This window comes from Oncorhynchus clarkii, chromosome 7 (assembly GCF_045791955.1).
Source record: "Oncorhynchus clarkii lewisi isolate Uvic-CL-2024 chromosome 7, UVic_Ocla_1.0, whole genome shotgun sequence".
Lineage (NCBI taxonomy): Eukaryota > Metazoa > Chordata > Actinopteri > Salmoniformes > Salmonidae > Oncorhynchus > Oncorhynchus clarkii.
The window spans coordinates 30,932,536-30,947,480 of record NC_092153.1 but is presented as its reverse complement, the minus strand read 5'-3'; the positions used below and the strand labels follow the sequence as shown (position 1 = coordinate 30,947,480).

General features: G+C 44.0%; 1 protein-coding gene across 2 annotated transcripts in view; it reads right to left on the bottom strand.

The window, feature by feature from the left end:
* Positions 1–9,827: 9,827 nt before the first annotated feature.
* Positions 9,828–14,945, bottom strand: part of LOC139413186 (protein MTSS 2-like) — a 124,184-nt gene continuing 119,066 nt past the window's right edge. For both annotated transcript variants that reach the window (XM_071160284.1, XM_071160285.1), the window contains one exon: positions 9,828–14,094. In XM_071160284.1, the coding sequence (XP_071016385.1) occupies positions 13,016–14,094 (1,079 nt within the window). In that variant the 3' untranslated portion in view covers positions 9,828–13,015. The remainder of the gene's footprint in view (positions 14,095–14,945) is intronic.

Sequence of the window (14,945 nt, the reverse complement as noted above, 5' to 3'; positions counted from 1 at the left end):
TGACAAACCACTGTTGGAGACAAACGGGCTGCTGAATTCTACTGCATAGTAAATTGGAGGCAACATTTCTAGCTAACATAAGTCCAGATTCTTGGGCTCTCTCTGACATCCTTGCCCTTCCTTTCCCAACATCTTAACTGATCCAATCTGGGCCACAGTCACTCTATCATCAATTATGGCTCACAGTGTGTATCGCTGCCAAGGCTTCTTCCAGTAAGAGGTTTAGCTTGCTCATCTGTTCCATCCGATCTGAGGTTGCTAGTGACTGTGCCATGACAAAGACAAGGATGACATCAGAAGCCAAAATAGCCTCGTCCGTTGCTTCCCTGTCCCAGTTAAGTTTATTCAGAAGTAAAATAAACCTGGACTTTAAAATCTACTGGAATATACTCACAATAAAACATCAGTTGATATCACAGACAGTAATAAGGGAAGGTGGGTGGGGGGGGGGGGGGGGGTCATTTGGACAATAAAGAGTCACAACAGAAGATTTTGATGACTGTGGTTTTCAGACCCTGCCTATCTGAGGGGGGGGGGGGGGGGCTTGTGCCCTTGTGAGAGCGTTTCACCTCCCGACCCAGCTAACGACAAATGTTCAGACAACTTTAGAGAACGTTCCATTAAGAGTCTCATTAGGTAATTAACGTTTTTATAGGAATGTTCCTGTGATGCGCAAGGATGTTTCCAAGAGACCGTTCCCTTAATGTCAAATAGAACTTACCCAGAATGTGGTTGCCATGTTCTCAGAATTTAAGACATTTTATTGGACGTTGCAAGAACCCTTACGTGTCCAGTTCTGACGGTTAGGAGAATGTTCCATCAACGTCCCACCAAACACAAACAGGACAGTTGCCATGGCGACGAATCTGTAGCGAGGGCCAGCCAACGAGAGCATACAGGTCGCAGTGGTGGGTAGTATATGGGGCTTTGGTGACAAAATGGATGGCACTGTGATAGACTACATCCAGTTTGCTGAGTAGAGTGTTGGAGGCTATTTTGTAAATGACATCGCCGAAGTCAAGGATAGGTAGGATCGTCAGTTTTACGAAGGTATGTTTGGCAGCAAGAGTGAAGGAGGCTTTGTTTGCAAAATAGGAAGCCGATTCTAGATTTAATTTTGGATTGGAGATTAATGTGAGTCTGGAAGGAGAGTTTACAGTCTAACCAGACACCTAGGTATTTGTAGTTGTCCACATATTCTACGTCGAACCGTCCAGAGTAGTGATGCTAGTCGGGGGGGCGGGAGCGGGTAGCAATCAATTGAAGAGCATGCATTTAGTTTGATTTGCATTTAAGAGCCGTTGGAGGCCACGGAAGGAGTGTTGTATGGCATTGAAGCTCGTCTGGAGGTTTGTTAACACAGTGTCCAAAGAAGGGTCAGAAGTATACAGAATTGTGTCGTCTGCGTCAACAGCAGAACCACCATCAGCAAGAGCGACATCATTGATGTATACAGAGAAGAGAGTCAGCCCAAGAATTGCACCCTGTGGCACCCCCATAGAGACTGCCAGAGGTCCATGCAACAGGCCCTCCGATTTGACACACGGAATACTATCTAAGAGGTAGTTGGTGAACCAGGCGAGGCAGTCATTTGAGAAACCAAGGCTATTGAGTCTGCCGATAAGAATTGGCCAGGTCGATGAAGACGACTGCACAGTACTGTCTTTTATTGATGGCGGTTATGATATCGTTTAGGTCTTTGAGCGTAGCTGAGGTGCACCCATGACCAGCTCGGAAACCAGATTGCATGGTGGAGAAGGTACGGTGGGATTCGAAATTGTCGGCGATCTGTTTGTTAACTTGGCTTTCACAGATTTTAGAAAGGCAGTGCAGGATGGATATAGGTCTATAACAGTTTGGGTCTAGAGTGTCTCCCCCTTAGAATAGGGGGGTGACCGCGGCAATTTTACAATCTTTGGGGATCTCAGATGATTCGAAAGAGAGGCTGAACAAGCTAGTAATAGGGGTTGCAACAATATCGGCTGAAAAGTTTAGAGAGGGTCCAGATTGTCTAGCCCAGTTTATTTGTAGGGATCCAGATTTTGCAGCTCTTTCAGAATATTATCTGTCTGGATTTGGGTGAAGGAGAAGCGGCCAGCTGTGGAAAATTGCTTATTGAAATGATTGATTATCATAGATTTATTGGTGGTGACAGTGTTTCCTAGCCTCAGTGCAGTGGGAAGCTGGGAGGAGGTGCTATTATTCTCCATGCACTTTGCAGTGGCCCAAAACTTTTTGGAATTAGTGCTACAGGATGCAAATTTCTGTTTGAAAAAGCTAGCCTTAGCTTTCCTAACTGACTGTGTATATTGTTTCCTGACTTCTCTGAAAAGTTGCATATGGTGCTATTCGATGCTAATGCAGTACGCCACTAGTTATTTTTGTGCTGGTCAAGGGCAGTCAAGTCTGGGGTGAACCAAGGGCTATATCTGTTCTTAAGTGTGACTGTTTGAGGTTGTGGACAGGTGTCTTTTATACTGATAACAAGTTCAAACAGGTGCCATTAATACAGGTAACGAGTGGAGGACAGAGGAGCCTCTTAAAGAAGAAGTTACAGGTCTGTGAGAGCCAGAAATCTTGCTTGTTTGTAGGTGACCAAATGCTTATTTTCCACCATAATTTGCAAATAAATTCATAAAAAATCCTACAATGTGATTTTCTGGATTTTTTTTCTCATTTTGTCTATCATAGTTGAAGTGTACCTATGATGAAAATTACAGGCCTCTCATCTTTTTAAGTGGGAGAACTTGCACAATTGGTGGCTGACTAAATACTTTTTTGCCCCACTGTATATGGTCTCACTGTCAAGATCCAATTGCCATTTTGAAAACAGAGTGCAGAGGGTTTTGCTTGACATTATGCAAAGCTCTTTCAGAGAATCACATTTCCTGATATGAGACTATATTGTATCCTTTAAAAACCATAAAGGCTTTCAGGTGGGAACTTTGACACCTCCAGCCATAATGAAGTTATGTTCAGCTGTGACAGAAATGATGATATTTATTCTGACCTCAGATTACACGGTCGTATGGTCATTCTGCAATCCAGGTAATCTTTCCAAAAACCATAGAATATTCAGAAATACATTAAATCCACATTTTGCACTGAGGAGTTCCCTCGACATTTTAGCTGCCAGACATTTTGCATTTCCCAACATCTTAGCAGGAACTAGTAGTTTCGATGAGTGTAGAAGTAGATGACAGCGCATCACACAGTGCAGCCAAAACAACGATCTACACACATATAAGAGCCCTTTCTCACTCGATACAAAATGTGGATTTAATATATTTCTGAATATTCTATGGTTTTTGGAGACCCACCTGCAACTGGACACAAGACATTTCTAAGATACACTATTCAAGATCCTAAATGGCCTGGCTCCCCCTCCACTCAGGATTTTTGTTAAGCAGAAAACCCAAACATATGGCAGCAGATCCACAAGGTCTGCCATGAGAGGTGACTATAGTTCCCTTAAGGAAAAACACCTTTAGTAAATCCGTTTTCTCTGTGAGCTTCTCATATCTGGAATACACTGCCATCAGACACATAACTGCACCACATATCACACTTTCACAAAATGCATGAAGACATGGCTAAAGGTCAATCAGATTTGTGAACATAATCCCTAGCTGTGTATTGCCACTTTCCATGTTGTCTGTAGCTTGTGTGGTGTGGAAACACTTTGTTGCTTTTATGAATTTTGTCTTGCTGCTTTTTGTTCTGTTGCTCTGTCTGTATGCTATGTCTTGCTTGTCCTGTGTTGCTCTGTCTGTATGCTACATCTTGCTTGTCCTATGTTGCTCTGCGTGTGCTCACTGCTCAATGATTGTCTATATTGTAATTGTTTTTAATAACCTGCCCAGTGACTGCGGTTGAAAATTAGCCGGTACTTTTACTGAAACATTGATTAATGTCCACCGTCCCTGTAAAAATAAAATAAACTCAAACTTTACCTAATCGAGAACGAAGAAAGTATAGCCAAGAAAAGGTTAGCTGAAAAAAATAATTGCAAGGCTTTCCATTGGCTAATTTGTTATGCTATGGAGCATCACATACTTGATTGGGAGATGGGAAACATACTGTACAATAATGTTGAGTAAATCAGCTACTGTGAGGATTTCTGAGACATCAGCCACAATAAATTAACCAATGCACTGGCCACAAGAAACTCAATATGCTGCCAATACAACACTACCCACTGACAATACAATGACACACACACACCACATTTAGTCATAGCATAATACAGTGCCATTGACTGGTGCTCAGAGAGAGCTGAATCACGAGTCAAACAAATAAGGACTAATGTTGTTGGAGTAACACAAATCGGAGTTTGCGTCAGTAGCATTACACGAGTGAGTTTGAGAGAGAGAAGGAAGGAAAATGCGTTGCCTTCCCGGTTCTGGTGGGGATCTGGAGGAAAGTTCAGAGCCTGTAGCTTTCTCTGCGTGCCTGTGGTTAGGACAGCAGAGGGACTGGGGAGAGAGTATAGATCAGAAACCAAGGGTTTCAGAGTTGACTCACTCTAGGCCGGAGTTGACATACACAGGCCCACAACAAGGGAGTGACCACACACTGAGTCACCTCTGTTATTAACTTTTTATGGCTGCAGGGGCAGTATTGAGTAGCTTGGATGAAAAGGTGCCCATTGTAAACGGCCAGATCCTCAGTCGCTAATATATGCATATTAATATTAGTATTGGATAGAAAACACTGTAAAGTTTCCAAAACTGTTAAAATATTGTCTGTGAGTATAACAGAACTGATATTGCAGGCGAAACCCTGAGGAATATCAAAGCAGGAAGGGGCTTCTATTTCGAAAACTCCATGTTCCATAGCCTCCCTTTGCTCCATTTAAAGGGATATGAACCAGATTCCTTTTCCTATCGCTTCCTCAAGGTGTCAGTCTTCAGACATAGTTTCAGGCTTTTATTTTGAAAAAAGGAGCCAGAACGATAACATTGCGTCAAGTGGTCACATGAGTTTTGCTCGTGCAACAGTTTGGATAGGTATTGCTTTTCCCTCTCCTACTGTGAAAGACATCTGCGGTTGATATATTATCGATTATATATTTTAAAAACAACCTGAGGATTGATTATAAAAAACATTTGACATGTTTCTGTGGACAATATGGAAACTATTTGGAATTTGTCTGCGTTGTCGTGACCGCTCTTTCCTGTGGATTTCTGAACATAACGCGACAAACAAACGGAGGTATTTTGGATCTAAAAATAATGTTGTGTAACTGGGAGTCTCGTGAGTGAAAACATACGAAGATCATCAAAGGTAAACGATTAATTTGATTGCTTTTCTGATTTGTGACAGAGCTACCTGATGCTAAGTGTACTTAATGTTTTATAGTGCGATCGATAAACTTACACAAACGCTTGGATTGCTTTCGCTGTAAAGCATAATTTCAAAATCTGACATGACAGGTGGATTAACAAAAGGCTAAGCTGTGGTTTCCTATATTGCACTTGTGATTTCATGAATATAAATATTTATAACCGCTATTCAGCGGTTGTTGATGACACTTATCCCGATATCGGGATTGCAGCCATAACAAGTTCTTAAGCAGCTCCAAGAGTAGCAGGCAGTGAGAGCACTTCATCCCCACTTTTACACTGCAGGGAAAGGGAGGAATGTACCTTGCAAGCGATCAGTTATCATCAAACAGAAACTGACTTCAGAGTGGGTGGAGGGAGACAAAGGGAACGATCTGCAGTGATTTCGCTCAGATTTGACAAACTGATACCCTTTAAAACAGTGGTTCCAAAACTGTTGGGATCAAACCTTCAAAATGTTCTCTCCGCCAACAAGAGGGGTGTGAACAGTTTGTGTTATGAACAGTGCTTGTGCCCATAGAAATAGATGGGGAGCGCGAGATGTTCCCCAATGCTGTCTGCTGTCTACACTTCTCCAGCCTGCCAGTGGTCATCGAAGTTGAGCATTTGCACACTGAAGTTGGTTAAGACACCGAACAGCAGTCAGGACAAGACATTGGTGAGGCCGACAAGCATGCAGATGAGCTTCCCCGAGACAGTTTGTGTAGAAATTATTCGGTTGTGCAAACCCACAGTTTCATCAACTGTCTGGGTGACTTGTCTCAGACGATCCCGGAGGTGAAGAAGCTGGATGTGGAGTTCCTGGGCTGGCATGATTACACGTGATCTGTGGTTGTAAGGCCAGTTGGATGTACTGCCAAATTCTATAAAATGACGTTGGAGGCGGCTTATGGTAGAGAAATTAACATTGAATTCTCTAACAACAGCTCTGTTGGACATTCCTGCAGTCAGCATGCCAATTGCACACCTGTGGCATTGTGTTGTGTGAAAACTGCACATTTTAGAGTGGTATTGTATTGTCCCCAGCACAAGGTGCACCTGTGTAATGATCATGCTGTTTAATCAGCTTCTTGATATGTCACACCCGAAACGTGGATAATTTTTGCAAAGGAGAAATGCTCACTAACAGGGATGTAACATTTGTACACAAAACTTGAGAGAAATACGCTTTTTGTGCTTAAGGAAATTATATATATATTTTTCAGCTTATGAAACATGGGACCAACACTGTGCATGCCGCTTTTCGATTTTTCTTCAGTATATATATTCACGAATTGGGTGTGGGAATTGATAAACATTTGACATTTACATTTTGATAATATAGCAGACGCTCTTATCAGACGACAGAAGACAATCTTGGTCAAAAGTTGAGAATGACACAAATAATAATATCCACAAAGTTTGCTGCTTCAGTGTCTTTAGATATTTTTGTCAGATGTTACTATGGAATACTGAAGTATAATTACAAGCATTTCAAGTGTCAAAGGCTTTTATTGACAATTACATGAAGTTGATGCAAAGAGTCAATATTTGCAGTGTTGACCCTTCTTTTTCAAGACCTCTGCAATCCGCCCTGGCATGCTGTCAATTAACTTCTGGGCCACATCCTGACTGATGGCAGCCCATTCTTGCAGAATCAATGCTTGGAGTTTATCAGAATTTGTGTGTTTTTTTTGTCCACCCTCCTCTTGAGGATTAACCACAAATTCTAAATGGGAGTTTCCTCACCCTAGACACAAAATAATTATGTTTTGTTCCCCGAGCCACTTAGTTATCACTTTTTCCTTATGGCAAGGTGCTCCGTCATGCTGGAAAAGGCATTGTTCGTCACCAAACTGTTCCTGGATGGTTGGGAGAAGTTGCTCTCGGAGGATGTGTTGGTACCATTTTTTATTCATGGCTGTGTTCTTGGGCAAAATTGTGAGTGAACCCACTCCCTTGGCTGAGAAGAAACCCCACACGTGAATGGTCTCAAGGTGCTTTATTGTTGGCATGACACAGGACTGATGGTAGTGCTCACCTTGTCTTCTCAGGACAAGCTTTTTTCAGGATGCCCCAAACAATCGGAAAGGGGATTCATCAGAGAAAATGACTTTACCCCAGTCATCAGCAGTACAATCCCTGTACCTTTTGCAGAATATCAGTCTGTCCCTGATGTTTTTCCTGGAGAGAAGTGGCTTCTTTGCTGCCCTTCTTGACACCAGGCCATCCTCCAAAAGTCTTCGCCTAACTGTGCGTGCAGACGCACAAACACCTGCCGGCTGCCATTCCTGAGCAAGCTCTGTACTGGTGGTGCCCTGATCCCGCAGCTGAATCAACTTTAGAAGACGGTCCTGGCGCTTGCTGGACTTTCTTGGGCGCCCTGAAGCCTTCTTCACAACAATTGAACCGCTCTCCTTGAAGTTCTTGATGATCCGATAAAACGTTTATTTAGGTGCAATCTTACTGGCAGCAATATCCTTGCCTGTGAAGCCATTTCTGTGCAAAGCAATGATGACGGCACGTGTTTCCTTGCAGGTAACCATGGTTGACAGAGGAAGAACAATGATTCCAAGCACCACCCTCCTTTTGAAGCTTCCAGTCTGTTATTCGAACTCAATCAGCATGACAGAGTGATCTCCAGCCTTGTCCTCGTCAACACTCACACCTGTGTTAATGAGAAAATCACTGACATGATGTCAGCTGGTCCTTTGGTAGCAGGGCTGAAATGCAGTGGAAATGTTTTGGGGGGGGATTCAGTTAATTTGCATGGTAAAGAGGGGCTTTGAAATTAATTGCAATTCCACTGATCACTTTTCATAACATTCTGGAGTATATGCAAATTGCCATCATACAAACTGAGGCAGCAGACTTTGTGAAAATTAATATTTTTTTCATTCTCAAAACTTTTGGCCACGACTGTAGTGAGTGCATACATTTTTTTGTACTGGTCCCATGTGGGAATCAAACCCACAACCCTGGCGTTGCAAGCGCCATGCTCCACCAACTGAGCTACACAGTACCAACAAATAGGGCACCGACAGCTCTTAGTTTAGCTAATTAGCTATTTTTTGCTTTAATTTACATTCATGTATCACATTTCAGAATGATTTCCTTTTACATGTATTACTTTTGTATTTATGTTTTGCTTTAAAATCATTATTTTTGTTCGTAGTACTGTTTTTCTCGACTTCAGAAGTTTTGCTTAATATTAATAGCACGAAAGTAATTCCATATACTGTGCTAGTTCACGTTTGCCAATGGTGGTGTGGTGCCCCCCAGTGGCCAGAGTAAGAATACTCATGAGTCATGCAGCAGTGCAATAGCCGTGCAATCCCACTCTTATTACCTGCAGTCACTGTGCAGTGCCTTCTGCTTAGTCACTATTATTATCTAGTGTGTCAGTGTGTGTGAGAGTGGATAAGAGTGAGTCGGTGTGTATGAATCAATGAGTGTGTGACGGGGATGATTCATTACCTTAACCCATTCAATGTATAATTTACATTAGTACACTTGTTCTCTGCGCTTAATGGACAAATTTGACTAAATGTTTTAAATTGTTTGTCTACAATGTCTTTTACACATTTCACGAGTCAAGTCCTGTGAATACATGATCAGATCTTAATAAAATGTTGGTAAATACTGTAAATTGTCCAGACCAATATATACCCTGAGTACACCCAACATTAGAAACATCTCCACCCCAAGGATGTTGAAAGCGTTCCACAGGGATGCTGGCCCATGTTGACTCCAATGCTTCCCACAATTGTGTCAAGTTGGCTGGATGTTCTTTGGGTGGTGGACCGTTCTTGATACACACGGGAAACTGTTGAGTGTGAAAAACCCAGCCGCATTGCAGTTCTTGACACAAACTGGAGAGCCTGGCACCTACTACCATACCCCGTTCAAAAGGCACTTAAATATTTTGTCTAGCCCACTCACGCTCTGAATGGCCCACATGCACAATCCATGTCTCAAGGCTTAAAAACCCTTCTTTAACCTATCTCCTCCCCTTCATCTACACTGATTGAAGAGGATTTAACAAGTGACATTAATAAGGGATCATAGCTTGCACCTGGTCAGTCTGTCATTGAAAGAGCCGGTGTTGTTAATGTTTTGTATCCTAAGTGTATATATTTAAACAATATCTAAATAAATCCACACACACACACCCCTAGATCACATGGAGTATAAGCAAATCCAATGGAGACTGAACAGAGTCATTTTAGAGCATTTTCCTGCTTTCTCAGGATCTTAACCATCTTCACATCTTAATTTTTGGTGTATAGATTGTCCGGACCAATATATAAATATAAAAAACGATATCTAAATAAATCCACACTCTCACACCTAGTGTTCTGTATATGCAGTATAAGCAGATCCATTTTTTTTCTCTTTCTCAGATCTTAAGAAAGCTTTGTTTACTGTACATACCACTTCTGTAAACAGAAGTTCCTCCACTTGAGATAAACAAACAAGCCAATGAGCAACTTTTTGAATGCATTTGTATTTTAAAACCCACATTTATTTTAATTTAAGGCTTCAGCATCATTACACAGATGCAATTGTGACATTTGGCGATTTACATTGTACGCTTTTACAATAAGAGATCAACTCCCTTTACAGAACAGGATGGACAGGAGGAGGGTTGGTCAATTGGAGCTCTATGGGGCAGTTTGGGGTCAAGGTGGGGGGTCAAAGCTTCTAGTCAACACTCACCAAGTCTCAGTCTCTCACACACTGCCGGTGAGTGGCCAACAGTCTATGTCCCAAATGGAACCCTATTCCCGATATAGTGCACTAGTTTTGACCAGGGCCCATAGTAGTGCACAAAATAGGGAATAGTGTGCCATTTGGGACTCAGGCATAGTGTGGCTGAAGCCAAGGTCAAAGAAAGGAATTGGAAACTGCTTTTTAGAACAGGATACTGCCCTTCACTCTTGCTGATTGGCAGGGTTTGGAGTGGGACTGCAGCAGTGTTTGAGAAAACGTATAACTTAATTTAATCTCCATAGTCTATATAAACATAACTTGGATAATTTATTTCACTCAAACAAACAAAATAAATCTGAGTTCTTCTAGTGGAACACAAATCTTATCGGATTACATACAATTAACCCAACAGAGAAAGGGAACAGTCAGTTCAGCTGCCCCATAATTTGACTATCCCAGACCTACTTTGGGGTTAGGGAGATATGCACGCTGTACTGTAATTACCATTTGGAACTTTGAACTTAAAGCTGTGGCTCAAATGTAGCCTGATATTGCTTCAAATTTGCTCGAGTCAGGAGTTGTGTTGTTGTATAAGCCTATCCTGTAACAAAGTCCTCGATTACAGAGGCCATTGTAGTTTATCTGGGGGACAGGGGTTACCCCCAGCAACATGAAGAGGCCAGAGAAGAGGTGGGAGTGCGCACAATGGCTAAACCGGCCAATGGGGTCATTCGATGCGTGATGAGTGGTGTCAGGTAAATGGCCTCCTACACAAACCGGGAGGGAATGTGAGACAGAGGAGAGAATAACCCAGTCCAGCTGGGTGCGGAGTCCCGTTTAATATCGGGGAAGAGGGATATGCACTTAGCCGCGTCGTCGCTACTCAAAGTAGCTTCTCTGGTTTCATCGCCCTCTCTATACAGTACGACTAAGGGGATATTTTTAAGAACGAGTAGCTATGTGTAATGGCTAGAAGGCCCAAAACCCCACACATTTAAAGTGGTTCAGTTAAGAAAAAGACAATGGTAAACAAGTTCTAAATACAGTGCCATATCACTCATTTGCCTTTTATCAAATTATTTCACAACCCCACCCCTCAAAATGCTGTGATTAACAGGGCACACGAGTGGCACAGCAGTCTAAGGCACTACATCTCAGTGCAAGAGATGTCACTACAGACCCTGGTTCGATTCCAGTATGTATCCCAACCGGCCGTGATTGGGAGTCCCATAGGGCGGTGCACAACTGGCCCAGTGTGGTCCGGGTTTGGGTTTGACTGGGGTAGGCTGTCATTGTAAATAACAATTTGTTCTTAACTGACTTGCCTGGTTAAATAAAGGTTCAATAATAATTGATATGGGGCTCACATTCCAGAAGGATCCCAAAACCACTATAACCCACAGCACCTAGCCTGCAGCCGCAAAACTATTGCCACTGCAGAAACGGCGAGTCTCCTCACGACTTCTATGGTCTGTCCGTTAGTTGATTTGACAGCTTGCATGGTCAGTAACAGTTACTATAAAATCCCTAATATGGCCAGTGAGTGCATCATGTGTATGTGCAGTAAGTCGGGGGGCGAGGAGGCAGTGCAGGCTGGGATTGGTATGTCACAATAGCACCATATGTTCATAATAAAAGAGCCGATTTCCCTGAAATAATGCATAAAAACTTGAACATTAACCAGAACTCCAACATCAGGAAGATAGGGAGGATATCTATCACTTATGGGGAACAGGGTGATCAGTTGAAAAACTACCCCACATACATCACTAAATCAATGTGCTTGGCAATGTGAAGAAAGTGTTAAGACACATTAGAGCAGGGATTAAGAGCATTGCAGTCCTCCTTGCCCCCCCCCACACACACACAACGGTGGCTTTACTTTCCAGCTCAAGGTTACGGTACAGTGGTCCTGACCCCTGCTATCAAAAGCCCCACAAAGCCTTTCGTTGACCCTGTGACCCCTCTTTGCCCTTCGGTGCAAGCTTCTGATTGGCTCAAACACTGGTACAGTCAACCTCCATCATGAGAAGCCTGTCACCTTCGCCACAAAGGTGAAGCATGTGTTTGTAAATAGCAAAGTCAGCTCAAAGCATTTAAAGCCACGGTGGACCTACACTATATGGAGAGTGATTGAGCTTACTTGATCACATCTTGAATGAGATGCAGACTAGAACGGTATATAGGTCTAGTTATGCGTCTTTAATTTCCTCTAGGGGATCATTCATTACACATCCACTGTTTCAGTCTGTCATTGACACTGATAATAATAAAAATACAATAAAGATTTCCGTATAACACGCTAATATATACATATGTGTGGGTTTTTATTGGTTCCAACCATACAAGTGATAAGACTAATAAGTAAGCAAGGCATTTTCCCCTCAACAATATAGAAACATAAGACTTATCATTTATGCGCTCAAATTCTTGTATATAGCCAACACGCATCCTTGTACAATATGTATAAAAATCTTAAATTACAGAGCGATAAAGAGGCCACATTCACCTACGAGTCCCTCTGAGGGATATTATAACAATCTGTTTAAAACACAGTGCTACTGGACATTTGATTGGAGAGAGGGAAACCTTTTACACAAGACAAAACGTCCAAAAAGGAAACATCCTTTCTTTTCTCAGGAGAAATGTAATCAAAACGGGGCTAAAAGAAAAGCAAGAACCGTAAAACAAAACGATGACAACCTACACTGGTAGGGAAGGGCTCATTTGAATTGGTTGGGCAGGAGGATGAAGGGGGTAGAGCGGTCGTTGGTCAGAGTCCGACAACCTACACTGGTAGGGAAGGGCTCATTTGAATTGGTTGGGCAGGAGGATGAAGGGGGTAGAGCGGTCGTTGGTCAGAGTCCGACAACCTACACTGGTAGGGAAGGGCTCATTTGAATTGGTTGGGCAGGAGGATGAAGGGGGCAGAGCGGTCGTTGGTCAGAGTCCGACAACCTACACTGGTAGGGAAGGGCTCATTTGAATTGGTTGGGCAGGAGGATGAAGGGGGCAGAGCGGTCGTTGGTCAGAGTCCGACGCAGTTTCACTCCCCGGATCATGGTGACCATGTGACCTCCACCACCCGAGGGCTCATCTGCGTCCTGGGTGTCTGGGGCGGCAGGGGGCTGCTGGGGGGGAGGGCAGTGGCCGCTTTCCACCAGCTGGTTGCCAGTCCCAGATGCGTTGTACTGTTGTGGGAGATGAAACTGTTGCTGCTGCTGCTTTTGATATTGGAGCTTCTGCTGTTGCGGTTGTGGTGTCTGCTGGTACTGCTGTTGTTGTAACTGTTGCTGCTGCTGTAGTAGTTGTTGTTGTTGCTGGAACTGTTGCAGTAGTTGAAACTGCTGTTGTGTCTGGGCTGCTGGTTGCAACTGTTGTGTCTGGGGTGGCTGGAACTGCTGCTGCTGCTGGTTGTACTGTAGGTGCTGGTACTGCTTCTGCTGCTGCTGGTGCAGGGCGTACTGCTGCTGCTTGCTCAGCTGGTACAGCTGTTCTGAGCTGCCCACGGGCACTGGCGCCTTGCCCGGGATCAGAGAGTAGTAGGGCGATGTGGATGATGAGTGGTGCGAGGGCATGGCGCTCAGGCTCTGGGTGGAAGTGCACAGACTGTGCTTGGCGAGGACCAACTCGTGGTCCACCGTTCTGCTCATGCCAATAACGCCCTTCCCCACACTGCTCTCTGGAGGCCCCACGTTCTCGTCGCTCCCGCTCTTCCCCCCTCCACCAACGTTGCCTCCACCTACACCTCCCCCCAAGGCTTTGAAGGGAACCTGGGGGGTGCAGATAGGGATAGGTACGCCGCCACTGATGGTGCCACGGCGGTAGGTGGGCTTGGATGAGGGCTTGCGGCGGATGGTGGCAGTGTGCATCTGGCGCAGGCCCAGCGGCTCGGGCTCAGCGAGCAGGCTGACGGTCGAGGCGGGCCGCTTGCTCTGGAACATCTTGCGGTACTGCAGGCTGAGGTCGCTGTTGCGCGGGATGGTGGAGGACTTGTCAAAGTCGGGCGGGCTGTGGTGCAACTCCTCTCCCCCATGCAGGGAGATGTAGTCGTAGTCTGGTGGGTGGAGAAGGAGGGAGAGAGGGATGGATAAAGGAGGAGTGAGGGACAAGAGTAAGACTGTGGTTACTTAGAGCTGAGGAACACACAACACATTTCTTTCCTAACTGAAATAAAACATGGTAGGAAAGCAGAAGCTTTGCCTGGGGTGGAAAATCTGACCTGATGCATTCCATTAAAACCAAAAGCAAGAATGTTCCGTGGCACAACGTTTCTCTATACTAAAGTTTATCTTTTTAGCATGTCAGACAGAATTGAATACTTGGTGTAGTCGGTGAGAATCAGACATGGAAAATGTATCAGAGAACCCCAGAAACTAAGACTCCAGATTTGCCCCAAACATAATAACCTAACTATGTCTGTGTCCCAAATGGCACTCTATTTCCCGGGCTCTGGTCAAAAGTAGGGCACTATGTAGGGAATAGGGTGACATTTGGTACACAGACTGTCTCTCAATGCTGAATCACTGCCCAGTTGAGAAAAAAAACAGACTTATCTGAGGAGGAAGAAATGATTAGGGTGTGTGTGGTAATGGAGTGAGTCAGCACGGAGCGGTGACCTGTTATCAGCTGATGATGGTAAACACGCAATTACCTGCCGGTTGCACATACACAAACAAAGACAAAGGAGCGTGTGCTTGTATACCCAATCACTCACACACGCACTCAATTGATCTCATAATAACGCAAGAATCCGCCCCTCCGATTACATCAAGGTTCTCACACCCACGCACACACAACAAAACACTTGGCGCTAATGCTCTCCTTTTACTAGCAAAAAGGCCATTGATGTGATGGGAATTCACAAAGCACAGATGTCACACTAAATCACTGTGAATGTCTCTAATT